The 14,543-nt window shown below is 38.1% G+C and overlaps 1 protein-coding gene across 1 annotated transcript; it reads right to left on the reverse strand.

The window, feature by feature from the left end:
- Positions 1-349: 349 nt before the first annotated feature.
- On the reverse strand, positions 350-13,316 carry VAPA (VAMP associated protein A). Its single transcript, XM_017868814.1, has 3 exons — positions 13,069-13,316; positions 6,494-6,667; positions 350-3,005 (listed from the first exon to the last, which is right to left on the reverse strand). Exons 1-3 carry the CDS (start codon positions 13,222-13,224, stop codon positions 2,847-2,849), a joined length of 489 nt encoding a protein of 162 aa, XP_017724303.1. The 5' UTR covers positions 13,225-13,316; the 3' UTR covers positions 350-2,846.
- Between the last annotated feature and the right edge of the window lie 1,227 nt (positions 13,317-14,543).

Below are 14,543 nucleotides of genomic sequence, written 5' to 3' on the forward strand. Positions count from 1 at the left end.
AAGGAAGGAAGGAAGGAAGGAAGGAAGGAAGGAAGGAAAGAGAGACAGAAAATCACTTTTCTTTGATCGGAATTTCTGAATTTCATACATTTTTCTTCCAAGCGTCATTTTTTTTTTTAAGGGAACATACCACACACTCAGAATATAACTTCTTAGTTTCTTGTAAATACAAGAATGAGGGAAGTTAAGGTACATTAGTTACAGAACGAAGGAAGCTAGTGCATTCAGTGTCACATATGAACTTAAGCCTTAGTTACTTGACTGTAATTTCAGTATTAGCAACAGGGTATTTCCCTCATGCTTACATATACAAGTAAGCAGGTAGACAAAGCAAAAACTTCTAAACATGTAAGGAATGAAGACAATTTAATCTCTGTATTATCATATTATCAGTCAATTATACAGTTTCAAACTATAACTGTTGGTAGTAAAATAATCTGATCACATTTCATACAGCAATTAAAAATAACAGAAACAGAGTCTCACCTATACAATCAGCATCTCCTGATATGAACAACAGTCAAGCCCACACACATTTTAAAGACGCTACCCAGACTACAATCTATCTCAAAAGCAACCATGGCATAATGCATTTTTTAAAATGCCTACCTAAAAATACACTGTATTTTTTAATGTTTATTTATTACCAATGTGGGAAGCATGTCTAGCCTAAACACTATAACCAAACTATTCAACAGTAAGCCGGCAGTAGTCTTACAATAGGAAATTTCACATATACTTGTTATTATAAATAGCATTTTATGTTCATTATTTCAGCCATCTCTCAAACTAAGACAATTTTCAAGTTACCAGAAAAGACACTGAGCTTGAGTCAACAGATTTCTAGTTCCAGCTCTGCCTCTACCTACCTGTGAGACGTGGGGAAAGTTCTCTTAACCTTCATAAGGCCTCAGATTTCTCAACTATAAAACAAAGGGACTGAACAAAATGAATTCTAAGGAGCATTCCCATAAAACGGGATTTGGCTAAATTTTCAAGAACTTCATTTCTTTAAAAAAAAAGATAGCTATGAGATACCAAACTTGGTATTTATCACCAATAACATTGATTACATAAGAGCTTTAAGCCAAGGAATTACTGATTCTCCACTTATGGGGTGAAAATGTAAGACTATTTTTAGCGTGCTTTTCCAGTTACCAGAAAAGGGGAGGGGGGGATTTTTACAAAAACAGTAAAGCACATAGCAATGGAAATATTACCTGCAGCATAGCATGCTAGTAATGGATAGGCATTACTTGTGTTTCTTTTTAGCAACTTGCACACAAGCAAGAGGTTTTATAAAAGATACCACAGCACACAATAACACAATATATGTATCATCTGACAAATTCAAAACACAGCTGAAATGAAAAGGCAACCAAAATACTTCAGAATACTTCACTCTTCTATAAAATGTGTACACAGATCTGGGCCTAAAATACTTCACCACATCCAGTTCTAAAATCCAATTTCCTTTTCAGGTAGAGCATGTCTTTTAAAAAAATAACACCTATGTTTAAGAATAAAAAATCACTTGTACTAGACTGTATGTAGCCAAAAACTGGATCTATTTTCTGATTCCAACATTTTCTATCCTAGTAAGAATAAATGAAGACACAGGACAAACCTAAGTGCAGGAAATATCAGACCCTGTAACGCATACTTATACTGAAAATGTGTTTCACATGGTTAACATTTACAAAGGACAAAATCATTTTTCATAAAGAAAATTCCACAGGCTTGCTCAGTATTACCAAACTTCCATAATGAACATTATTTTGAGCGCCAAATTGGGCAGGAAAAAACACCTACTTTTAACTATTATGAAATATTATGAGAAGTAGTAAGACTTACTAGGCTGGTTAAAAAGTACTTTAAAACCAAGGAGAGTTAAATCTTCCTTGAGAATATACTCTCAGAACTGAAGAATGGGGTAAAAATCAGATGGAGCACAGCCATGCTGTACACGTCAACTCACTGAAATCACGTGACTTCTGTTCTCATGGACCTTATTTTCTAGTATCTTGAAAACAAACTGGTTATAATCTCCCAAAATACCAGCAGTCCCTTAAAATTTAATCAACTCCTTTCCTTAACAGAATTAGGACTTTCAATTAAAAATGCTGTAATATCCGAGAGGGTTTCAATGCAAGAGAAACCTTTGCATCATAATTTCAAGTAACCATATATAGTAGACTCCCCTCTAATAACACGACAGACACAAACAAGCTATCGAGCAAGAATCTGTTAACAGTTTTATTTTTTTTTATGTTAAATACCATGGGACAGGATTGTAAGGATGAAAAACTCAGTCAACAACTGCCTCACAAGGGATAAGAAAAATTCTGCCATGATATTAGCAAAGGTAAAGGAGGAAAAATTTACACTGTAAGAGGCACCATTTCCCCAAGGAATACCTCTTGGCATTTCCTGAATGAGTGGGATTAGCAATCTAAATAAATCATATTTCAAGAGGTAACAGCAACAGATAAAATTTAAAGGGATTATTAAAATAACATTTACAAGACTCTGAACAATTCTTGAACTCTTATTAAAACCACAAAGAAAGAACAATTCTTTATTTATGAATTTCATAAAGGACTGAATGTGCAACTGACATCTGCTAGTGATGATCTGGTAATATACAATTTGTCCAGTAGCCGAACAGTTTGTTTTTATTGTGTTTTCTAACCGTAAGAGATCATTAAAGGCAAAGCCTGTATGACGCTGTACACACAAAAAAATGGTCACCGCGGGCCATACTACCAATGAAATGGTAGGTAAACAAATCTTTTTCTGGTCAAGAGAAAAAAAAAAGAAAGAAATAGCACTCTGCATGCTTCACTCTACAAGATGAATTTCCCTAGAAAGAATCCAATGAAAATGGCTGCAATTACAACAAGAAGTGAAGGAAGAGGACTGGTGACATTATCTCTGAAGGATGCAGTTGAGGTTGATCCAGGTTTATCCGAATGTGCTACCTTTCTGAGCCTTAAACCTTCATCCTAGGAAAAAAACACACACACACAAAAGAGGTTTTTAAAAACAAGCATACTAACGAGACTACTGGAGCTAAAAATCTATAGGGACGGAAAGTAGATTAGTGGTTGCCTATGGCTGGGGACAGAAACAGGGATTAACTGCTAACCACATAAGGAAACTTTCCGGGGGTGATGGACATTCTAAAACTGAACTACAGTGACAGTTATAAAGTTCTGTATTTCAGTAAATTGTAAACTCACAGTGGGTGTCTCCATGGGATATAAATTATACCTCAATAACACTGATTTTTTTAAAACTAGAGCTGAGAAATGTATTCCTAAAAAATAAAAATCAAATATGGCTATATTTACCTTTTATTTTAATCCCACTAAAAACATAATTAAAGAAGAGTACTTCCAAGGCGGCCCATGGTATTTAAAATCAGTTACATCTGTCCTAGCCCAATCAGCCAAAAACTACCAGACCCGTAGTCTGCCAGTTGGGTTTACTGACCCACTGCAACTAAGGAACCAAAACAGTGGAGGCACAAGAGGGTATTCTTGCCGAAAACAAAGATACGGTTATCACAGAATTTTCGGAGAAGGAAATGGTTTAGCGTGAAATTTAAGTAACAGTGTTTTCACACGTTCAAAGCAAAGCAGAGGGCTGTGTGTAAAGAGATAGCACCAGGTCTGGATTGCAAAGCAGAGAAAGAATACTGTTTCTTCAGAAACTACAAATTTAGATGAGAAATGTACGTAGGAAACCCTTATCTGAAGCTCTGCACCTGGAATGGAAACTGAGGATGCTTCTCTGTGTCAAAATGACAGATCCTCCAGTCAAGAGCGGGCTGCTTCATCCTTGCTGATATGGCTTCACACAACACTATGTCCTTAGAGGACAAGGTTTCTCAGAAGAAAGCAGAAGTCACTCCAAGCAGGAGGTTGTTACGACACTGTGTGCAATGTGAACCTTGGGAAAAATACTAATACCTGTTAACTATGCAGTTGTCTTTATCTGTGTCTGTTAACCAATCTGATGAATGACAGGACAGTTTTTTACTTTTTTCAGTGCAAGGCAATATTTTCTCCCATGATTCTTTTATTGTGCTTATAAATAAACACTAACTAAAAGAGTACACCTAATGGCACAGTTTTATTTGCATTACTGGATTTTCTGGAGTTGGGTTTTTTTGGTCTCATGCTAATTAGTCCTATATAAAAACAGTAGTAATTCTCAGTTTCAGCTACACATCACAAGCATCTACAGAACTTTTAATACTCCTGTGATTCTGATTCATTAGGTCTGGGGAGGGCCTGGTAAACTGTAACTTTTTAAAGCTCACTAGGTGATTCACATGCAGTGTGAATTAAGAACCACAGGGCTAGAGGAATTAAAAGGGATAGTGAACAGACAGGAGCAAGAAAGTTAACATGGCAAAAAATTATGATGGGCCTGTGTATAAAATGCTAAAGGGTCTGAAATTCTGTAAGCCAGTGGGTCTTCAAGGTTTTTGTTTTATTTTGTTTTGTTTTTTGAGATTTGCTCTTATTGCCCAGGCTGGAGTGCAACAGTGTGATCTCGCTCACGGCAACCTCTGCCTCCCAGGTTCAAGTGATTCTCCTGCCACAGCCTCCCAAGTAGCTGGGATTACAGGCACCCGCCACCACACCCGGATAATTTTTGTATTTTTAATAGAGACAGGGTTTCACCACGTTGGCCAGGCTGGTTTCGAACTCCTGACCTCAGGTGATCCACACGCCTCGGACTCCCAAAGTGCTGGGATTACGGGTGTGAGCCACCGTGCCCAGCACAGCTTTTTTGTTTTACTTTTCCAACAGCAGAATCATCTCTCAAATAAAATCTCACACAGAACATTAGCATACAAAGAGCAGAAACCAGGAATAAAGTCTCTCTCACTTCCCTGGTTCACTCTTCCTATTTTCCAGTCCTGCCCCACCTGACATTCCTACTGTTTACACTTCTCCCCTCCCTGCCAGAGGTAAACAGTGGCTTTTGAAAGAAAGCTACTGAGCACCCAAGGAGCACATCTTTATCAAAGAACAGAACTATGGAAGTCACGGCAGATCAAGTGAAAGTAACCAACAAAATCCTTCAAAAGATCCATGGTGTGTAGGTGCGAAATAAAGATATTCTTCCCGCTATCCAGACAAGCACTTGGAAGCAGAGGGGTACCCCTCAAGGGGGTACTATGAAGTATCAAACATGAAGAGACACAAAAATTCACTTTAAAAAGCATGTCAACAAAGGAGTTCACAGACCGACTTAAGATACAGTGCCTTTAATTCAGAGTGTAGTTCCTATATACACCTAACAAAAGGAATAATCAAATAACTCCATTTAGCTTATTTTAGTTATATATATTTTTGTATCATCTACGTTGCTGCAAAGAGCTTCAGACAAAGCCTAAAGAGCAACGTACAGGTATTCAGGTCTTGAAACAATTACTTGTCAAAGACAAGTATTATTCATACATTTCACACATATTCAAATCAGTCCTCCTTCACCATCCATTTATTCAATCAAATACATGACTACTACCCTCATGTACGGTGAATGCAGAGAGAAATGAAACACTGCCCTTGCCCCCAAGGAAATTACCGCCCACTAGAGGGAGAAAGGCCTCTAACAAGTAAGAGCAGTAGAATGCAATCGGCATAGTGGTGGCACAAAGCGGACAGGACAAATCGATTTTTTTTCTTTTGGAGAGGGTCTCACCACAGGCTATACTGGAAAGACAAGAATATAGTAGCAAGACAATAAGTGTATGTGCTGTGTCGGGAGGGACAGGGTTCTGGGCCTTCCCAGTCACAGTGAAGACTTACACTAAAGTAAAAGAGGGTGACAAACAGACGCTTCTCCAGCGCACTCCAGCCCAACGCTGCCCCACGCAAACATGTGAGCTTCAAATGTGGCCCCATATGTAACGTTAAATTTTCCAATAGTACATTTAAAAAGTAAAAAGAAATGTGTAAAATTCATTTTAATAATATATTTGATTCAACCCAATGTACCCAAACTACTATTTCAATATGTAACCATTAAAAAAAGAAAATTTTACCTTTTTCTGTACTAACTCAACATCAGTATTTTACACTCAACAGCACAGCTCAATTTGAACAAATCCCATTTCAAGTGCTCAACAGCCCTAGGTGACTAATGGCTATGATGTGGGACAACACAATCCTAGTTCAGTATGACTGGGGCACAAAATGGGAAGGACAGGAGAAACAAGAGCTGAAGCTGGCAATGCTGCAGACCAGATCACAAATAATTAGAATGTGTGCTAAGGTAAGGAACTTGGGGCAATGAGAAACCCACAGGAAGACTTTTAAGAGAGGAGTAGGGTGGGGAGCAAAGGTCAGGACATAATCAAATTGGGGAAAACAAGAAAGAACTGACCAAGGATAAATTTAAAAACTGCTAAAATGGCCTAATAACACTCAACATGTCCTATACCTTCATTTAAATCAACTTCAACAGAACTTACTCTCAGGTGTCGATTTTCTTCTGATAGCTTCATCATTTCTCCCTGAAGTCTTTTACACTCTTCCATTAGTTTCCTTGTTTCGGTATCATTAAGTGAAACACTGTGTGGTTTTGGCATAGGTCCATCTTGTTTAGATGCATTCAATGGAACAGTTTTGCTAGGTTCCATGTCATTCTGTATTACAAAGACATTGAGAATTTTCTTAACCAAATCTTCTTACAGATTTTAAACAAACAATAACATGAATTCTACATCTTTGTTTATGAAAAACTCTTTAAAAGGCCTAAATCAGTACATGTCAGCAGTCAGATTAGTCTAAATAATCAGCCCACTCCCTCTATTCCTATAATCCCTGGCATGTACATCTACCATAGCACTTTATTACGTATCTTAATAATTATTGTTCAAGTTCTTTCCTATAATACTTCAAAGGCTGGGAGAGCAAGAGCCATCTCTCTTTGTATTTACCCCTAAAACCAGCACTTTGGTCAAGAGTAGTTATTCAATCAAAGTATGCTGAATGACTGATGTCAACAAAATCCAAATACGAAGGTCATTTTCCGTGCTCTGGTTCTGCAATTCAAATAAGGTTCTGGGGGGTGGGGGATATTATCACAATCATTCCAATAAAATTATAAACTACCTAAGAAAAAACATGCCAAAAAAGCTAACTTCTATTATCATCTTTAGTAATGCTGTTCAATTCACGTGATTCAACATCACAGTAAAAATTAGCATGCTTTGAAGACTATGAGCCCCAAAATCTTAATCCTAACCAACACTGAACCATTTGAAGTTAGTGTTGAAGGCCTGGAAATAAACATCTATGACAGCATCTACTTATTCTTCAGCCCATGGTCTGAAGTACCCCAACATCCTTCACTCTAACAGCATTTATGTCACCACACATAGTAGCAGTATTAGTGTAACAAGTTTTTTTCATTTTAATTAAATTTTTACTTGCTTTAAAATAATTTTAGATAAAATCTGCTTTATTCAGCTATAAACTGCTAACAAAGACATTTACAAAATCAACTTTATGGCATTCCACAATACTCATTTTATAAGATTTATCAGAGGCTGCACACCTACCACACCATCCCAGCTACCAAATTTATATTAAGTATAAACAGATTATTTGTTCAAAGGGCAAACCTTGTTCTTCTTATGAAGGGAATGTGATTTGATTAGTATGCCTAAATCCATGTAAAATCTATTTAAAAATGAAAATTTATAATGACGTTCTAATCAACAACAGTATGTATTTGACCTGTTGGCAGATTCTTCCATTTTTCTTCAAGCTTTCCAGTTAAGAAAGGTTTTAAAGAATCCTACTTCAATTCTTTCTCTGAGTTTTTCTCTTGCCAGCTTTTTTGTTCTTCACCCCAATCTCTTCCACCCCAACCAATCTAATAATAGCCACCTCTACCATTAAAACATTGCTTCAGATATATCTTACCCTGCCAATACTTTTTCCTATTATTTTCCTTAATAGTAGTTAGAACTCATTTCAAAATGATTTTCAGTGTGGTCAAATTCTATCCTAACACAGATCCAACTTCTGATAATGAAGTTGGCATACTGACTTCCTCTATAAAGGAGGTGGCAATGGTCACCAATACGGCAACAGAAGAACTTTTAGGTTTCGGTTAAAAATTGGGAAACAGTATCATACCCATACCAGAAAATTGACGAAAAACTTAAGAGGATGAAGCAGGATACCATGTCTCATGCCTGTAAACCCCAAAACTTTGGGAGGCCGAGATGGGTGGCCTGCTTGAGCCCAGGAATTCAAGAACAGCCTGAGCAACAGAAGGAGACCCTGTCTCTACAAAAAACAATTCTAAAACTTAGCCAGGCATGGTAGTGTGCAACCCTAATCTCAGCTACTCATGAGGCTGAGGTGGCTTGAGCCCAGGAGGTGGAGGCTGCAATGAGATGAGATCCTGCCACTGCACTCCAGCCCAGGTGAGAGTGAGACTCTGTCTCCAAAAGGGGGAAAAAAAGATATACATGGGGTCAACACCAAAGAGAAAAAAACTAAAACAAAGATCATCAACCTCTTGACAACTAGATTTTTGTTTTTAAATTCTTTACATTGCATAAAATTTTAAATTATGGGGGGAAGGGAAAAAATCATTTCCCATGAGCTCACGAAATCAACAAAACTTTTATATTACTATTTTTCCACACACATTGTATAAAATTGGGCATACATATTTGCTTATTCATTTATATGCATTTTTAATAATCATTTTCTCAAAAAAAAAAAAAAAGAAAAAAAACAAAAAGAAAAAAAAAAAAAAAGAAAAACAAAAAAACAAAAAAACAAAACAAATAAACACAGCGGCCGGGCGCGGTGGCTCAAGCCTGTAATCCCAGCACTTTGGGAGGCCGAGGCGGGCGGATCACAAGGTCAGGAGATCGAGACCATCCTGGCTAATACGGTGAAACCCCGTCTCTACTAAAGAATACAAAAAACTAGCCGGGCGAGGTGGCGGGCGCCTGTAGTCCCAGCTACTTGGGAGGCGGAGGCAGGAGAAAGGCGTAAACCCGGGAGGCGGAGCTTGCAGTGAGCTGAGATCCGGCCACTGCACTCCAGCCTGGGCGACAGAGCCAGACTCCGTCTCAAAAAAATAAAATAAAATAGAATAAAATAAATAAATAATCATTTTAAATGACATGTCATTAAATATTCTATTCTACGCCTTGCCAAAACTAAACATTTCACTTTTGTTAAGCATTTGATGGGCAGCTTTCCACTGTTTCCTTTTTTTTTTGAGACGGAGTCTCGCTCTGTCGCCCAGGCTGGAGTGCAGTGGCCGGATCTCAGCTCACTGCAAGCTCCGCCTCCCGGGTTCACGCCATTCTCCTGCCTCAGCCTCCCAAGTAGCTGGGACTACAGGCGCCCGCCACTTCGCCCGGCTAGTTTTTTGTATTTTTTAGTAGAGACGGGGTTTCACCGTGTTAGCCAGGATGGACTCGATCTCCTGACCTCGTGATCCGCCCGTCTCGGCCTCCCAAAGTGCTGGGATTACAGGCTTGAGCCACCGCGCCCGGCCAATTCTTTCCAATTTTAAATAACACATCCATAAGAAGATATTCCATAAAAAGATAACTAGATTGGAATTAGATTCAAATGTTTCTAATTCTAATAGAATTAGATTTGCAATTAGATTAGAATTTATCTAAGCAAATACAATTACATTTTCTTTTCGTTGAAATTTCTCTTAAAAATTTTATACTGGGCTGGGCGCGGTGGCTCACGCCTGTAATCCCAGCACTTTGGGAGGCCCAGGAGGGTGGATCACGAGGTCAGGAGATAGAGACCATCCTGGCTAACATGGTGAAACCCCGTCTCTACTAAAAATACAAAAAATCAGCCGGGCCTGTAGTGGTGGGCGCCTGTAGTCCCAGCTACTCCAGAGGCTGAGGCAGCAGAATGGCGTGAATCCCAGAGGCGGGGCTTGCAATGAGCCAAGATCGCGCCACTGCACTCCAGTCTGGGCAACAGAGCAAGACTCCGTTTCAAGAAAAAAAGAAGTTATACTGCTTTTATAACAAAAAGAAGAAATGATAACCAATTTGTGGAGCATAAAGAGACTAGAATGCAAAGAATACAGTGAAGCTGAAACACACTTCAAAAGTGTGCCCAATAAGTTATATCACATACTACCTAGGCCCCTTACAAACCAGTCAACATACATAATAGGTGCAAGAAAATCTATTTTATTTACATATACATACGCTACATATGTATATGTAATATAGCATATTAATCTTAGTTGGGAGTTAAAAATAGGGGGAAGTATGATGCGAGGGTGGGGTTTGAGTCATGCGTGGAGTGACAATCTGAACAGCCTGATGGAAAAAATTAAGCAGGTGTAACTTTAAGTATATGCTTCCATTCAGGACCTCTAATAGTGAGGTTTGGCTCCAATAAAACAGCTTGTTTCTTGCAAGTTGCTTCAAACTGGTCCAGAAAGAGAAGATTGGTTCTTCTGAGAACCATGAAACAAGCAAACTAGAGGGATTCAACATGCTGTGACTCTTAGTAAACTGATGCATAGTAACCTTACATTTAACACTGCAATTTAGAATAAGCTGGAAAGTCAAGGTGTGTATCAACTAAAACAGTAACCCAACCTTGTCCATGTTCCACTATTTAGCCTATCTGCAGTAATCCTCCATCTATGAGTTGTCCAGTCATGCACTGTATAGTGATGTTTTGGTCAACGATGATCCATACACATGATAGTGTTCCCATACAATTATAATGGCACTGAAAAATTCCTATTATCTAGTGAGGTCTTACAACACATTATTCACATGTTTGTGGTGATGCTGGTGTAAATATACATACTGTACTCCAGTCATATAAAAGTATCAAACACACATGACTTATGTACAATACAGAATACTTGGTAATAAATGACTGTTACAGGTTTATGCATTTACTGTGCTATGCTTTTTATCATTTATTTTAGAATGTACTCCTACTTATGAAAACAAAAAGTTAACTCTAAGACTCCAGCAGGTCCTTCAGGAGGTATTCCAGAAGGTACTGTTATCACAGATGATAACAGCTCCATGCGTGTTATTGTCCCTGAAGACATTCCAGTGAGACAGGATGTGGAGATGGAAGGCAGTGATACTGATGATTCCGCCCCTGTGTAGGCCTAGGTTGATGTGTGTGCCGTGTCTTAGTCTTCACAAAAAAAGTTTTAAAAAAAATCTTATTTAAAAAATTTAAAAAAGCCTATAGAATAAGGACATAAAAGATATTTTATGTATCTATACACTGTGCTTGTGCTTTAAGTTATGTCAAAATTTTAATTTTAGAGTTTATGAAAATAGTTACAGAAAGCTAAGATTAATAAAGAAAAAAATTTTAATAAATGTAGCCTAAGTGTACAGTGTTTATAAAGTCTACAGTGTACAGTAACGTCCTAGGCCTTCCCATTCACGCACCACTCATTCACTGACCCACCCGAAACAACTTCCAGTTCTGCAAAATCCATTCACAGTATACAGGTACACTGGTAGTACACTGGTATACAGGTATACAATTTTTTTTTAATCTCTTATGCCGTATTTTTGCTGCGCCTTTTCTGTGTATAGTCACAGGCGTCCAATCCTCCGGTTTCCCTGGGCCTCACTGGAAGAAAAATTGTCTTGGGCCATACATAAAATACACTAACACTAACAATAGCTAATGAGCTATTAAAAAAAAAAAAATCACACAAAAAAAATCTCATAGCGTTTTAAGAAAATTTACGAATTTGCGACGTGCCGGATTCAAAGACGTCCTGGGCCACGTGTGGGTAGCAGGCTGCACGTTGAAAGAGCTCCGTATAGATTGTTTGGATACAAAAATACTTACCATTGCAGTACAGCCACAGGCTACACAAGTCTGTAGCCTAGGAACAACAGGCAATACCATATATAGGTTTTTTTAAGCACACTCTGATGTTCACACAACAAATCACCTAACAACGCATTTCTCTATATTCCCATCCTTAAGGAGATGCATGACTGTACTTTTTTATTCTTTTCTATCGACCATCAGAATTTCAGTTCTAATATTCCAAGTATTTCTACTGGGGTTAATTAGAAAAGAGGGAACTAGGAATTGGAAATAGAAGAACAAGTTTGCAAAGAACAAAGGAGATAAAGGACACAAACGTGGGGCTATATTCTTACAAGTACCATGAGTGATAGATAAAACGCACATAAAAGGAGTTAGGAGGCTAAAGTCAAGAGTACTGTCATAGACCGTGAGAGGCAGAATTAAGGTCTTAACCTATGAATTAAGAGACAGGATTTAAGTAACAAGGTTACCTGAATTTTTTTTTCCCACCCTAAACGACCAATTTCCTGTTTCTCTAGGATCATGATTCCCAGAAGTAAATAATTCCCAATCAGAAAAACAAAAAAATATTAAACATTTAAACAGTAACTTTTTAAAGCCTTAGTAATGCATATCATATGCAAAACCAAATCAAAGTATAAATAATCTGCTAAAACTGTGGGGTTGACCACGTGTGGTGGCTCACACCTATAATCCCAGGACTTTGGGAGGCCAAGGCAGGCGGATCACCTGAGGTCAGGAGTTTGAGACCAGCCTGGCCAACATGGTGAAACCCCACCTCCACCAAAAAAATAGAAAAATTATTAGCCAGGCATGGTGGCACATGCCTGTAGTCTCAGCTACGGAGGAGGCTAAGGTGGGAGAATCCAGCCTGGGTGACAGAGCGAGACCCCGTCTCAAAAAAAAAAAAAAGAGTATGCCCCCCAAATCTCAAAGAAAAAAATTACACTAACTTCGTAATGTTCACACTTATACTGTCCTGCTCACTGTTGAGATTTTAGTAAGTTCAGAAGTTTTTTAGAACAGAGTAGTTTTGTGTGCATGATTTTTAAGTGCTTTGTGGTTTTATTGTAATTTTAGGCATAGTTCAATTCTATCTACTTCATATAACACACTCACAATACCACTTATCTGCTAGATATTTACATTAACTTAATCATTAACACTAGTAGACTCCTAAGTCTGTTAGCTCCCTATAACAAACCTTCTGGTTCTCCTGTTTCAACACACTGAGTCCCCTGGGGTCATCCTTCGTGTGATAACTGGCGCGTGTTGCAACTGTGTTGTTGATGCTGCTCATTGAAGTGACAGTCGGAGCATTCCCTGGTGGAGTTATACCCTGAGATGGCATGGGAAACATATTCTCAGATTCTCACTGAACTCTGATTTCTTCTGCATGATATTGGGAATGACTGACACAGAAACCATTAGGCTCTAAAACATTAACACTTTATAAAAACGCATTAATGCATAAGAAACAATACTAGTAATAGCAAAAGTAGTTTCTGAACTTGCTTTTTGTATTTCCCAAACAAAATTAGTTATAATCTATGCATTATGTGCACCTATTAAATGTACATACTTCATTAAAATTTATGCCAGCCTTATGTTGTTTTAAAATGAATACCATCTAATTCTTTGTGGCTTTTAATTTTTACTAATTAATAACTGTCAGTAATCTGAAAAACAAGCACCTTCATGTCTTCTCACCTTTGATAACACTCAATCTGAACAATTTTATAAACCTCTCTTGTACTTAAAGCCTATCCCCTAATACACTCACGCCCTCACACACTTCCCAGGCCAATAAACACACTTAAAGACTCACATAACCGCCGGGCGCGGTGGCTCAAGCCTGTAATCCCAGCACTTTGGGAGGCCGAGACGGTCGGATCACGAGGTCAGGAGATCGAGACCATCCTGGCTAACACGGTGAAACCCCGTCTCTACTAAAAAATACAAAAAAAAAACTAGCCGGGCGAGGTGGTGGGCGCCTGTAGTCCCAGCTACTCGGGAGGCTGAGGCAGGAGAATGGCGTAAACCCGGGAGGCGGAGCTTGCAGTGAGCTGAGATCCGGCCACTGCACTCCAGCCTGGGTGACAGAGCAAGACTCCATCTCAAACAAAAAAAAAAAAAAAAAGACTCACATAACCATTAACTCCATAGTTCTCTTCCTTTCTTTTCAAATTCCTTTAATAGATAAAAACAATACTGTATTATACAAACAGGTAGGAAAGGGATTCCTTAATTATACTTACTGATATCCCACTTGTTCTCTGTCTCAACAGAAAATAATGTATATTCAACTATAAAATGTCTTTATAATAAGACCCCTGACATCCCTGTTCTTTACAGCCCCTCAGTCTTCATTAAAACAAACCAGTATTTTTTTCTAGAAAATATGTCACCTTCAAATGTCAGATGGAGGATATAAATGAAATGCAATACATTTAAGAAATTCAGAAAATGTCAGAGTTAAGGCCTCAAAAATTTTTTAGAAGTGAACACAAAGAACTGAATAGGTCATAAAACTTCAAAAATAATAAAACCACATTTGATCCTTAAAAAATAACCACTACCACTAATTGGACATTACATATTTCATAATACAGAGCTGACAATCCGAACAGAGCTAATAATTCAAAGAACCCTATTTTGTACAACAGTCAGCACTTTCGT

The sequence above is a fragment of the Rhinopithecus bieti genome, unplaced genomic scaffold (assembly GCF_001698545.2).
Source record: "Rhinopithecus bieti isolate Rb0 unplaced genomic scaffold, ASM169854v2 scaffold_4654, whole genome shotgun sequence".
Lineage (NCBI taxonomy): Eukaryota > Metazoa > Chordata > Mammalia > Primates > Cercopithecidae > Rhinopithecus > Rhinopithecus bieti.

Excerpts from the sequence above, each read along its gene's own strand:
- VAPA (XM_017868814.1), bottom strand. The coding sequence starts at position 13,224 with ATGTTTCCCATGCCATCTCAGGGTATAACTCCACCAGGGAATGCTCCG. Across the intron at positions 6,668-13,068 it reads TGAAACAGGAGAACCAGAAG|AATGACATGGAACCTAGCAA; the intron begins GTTTGTTATAGG and ends TTTGTAATACAG. Across the intron at positions 3,006-6,493 it reads AAGAAAATCGACACCTGAGA|GATGAAGGTTTAAGGCTCAG; the intron begins GTAAGTTCTGTT and ends TTTTTTTCCTAG.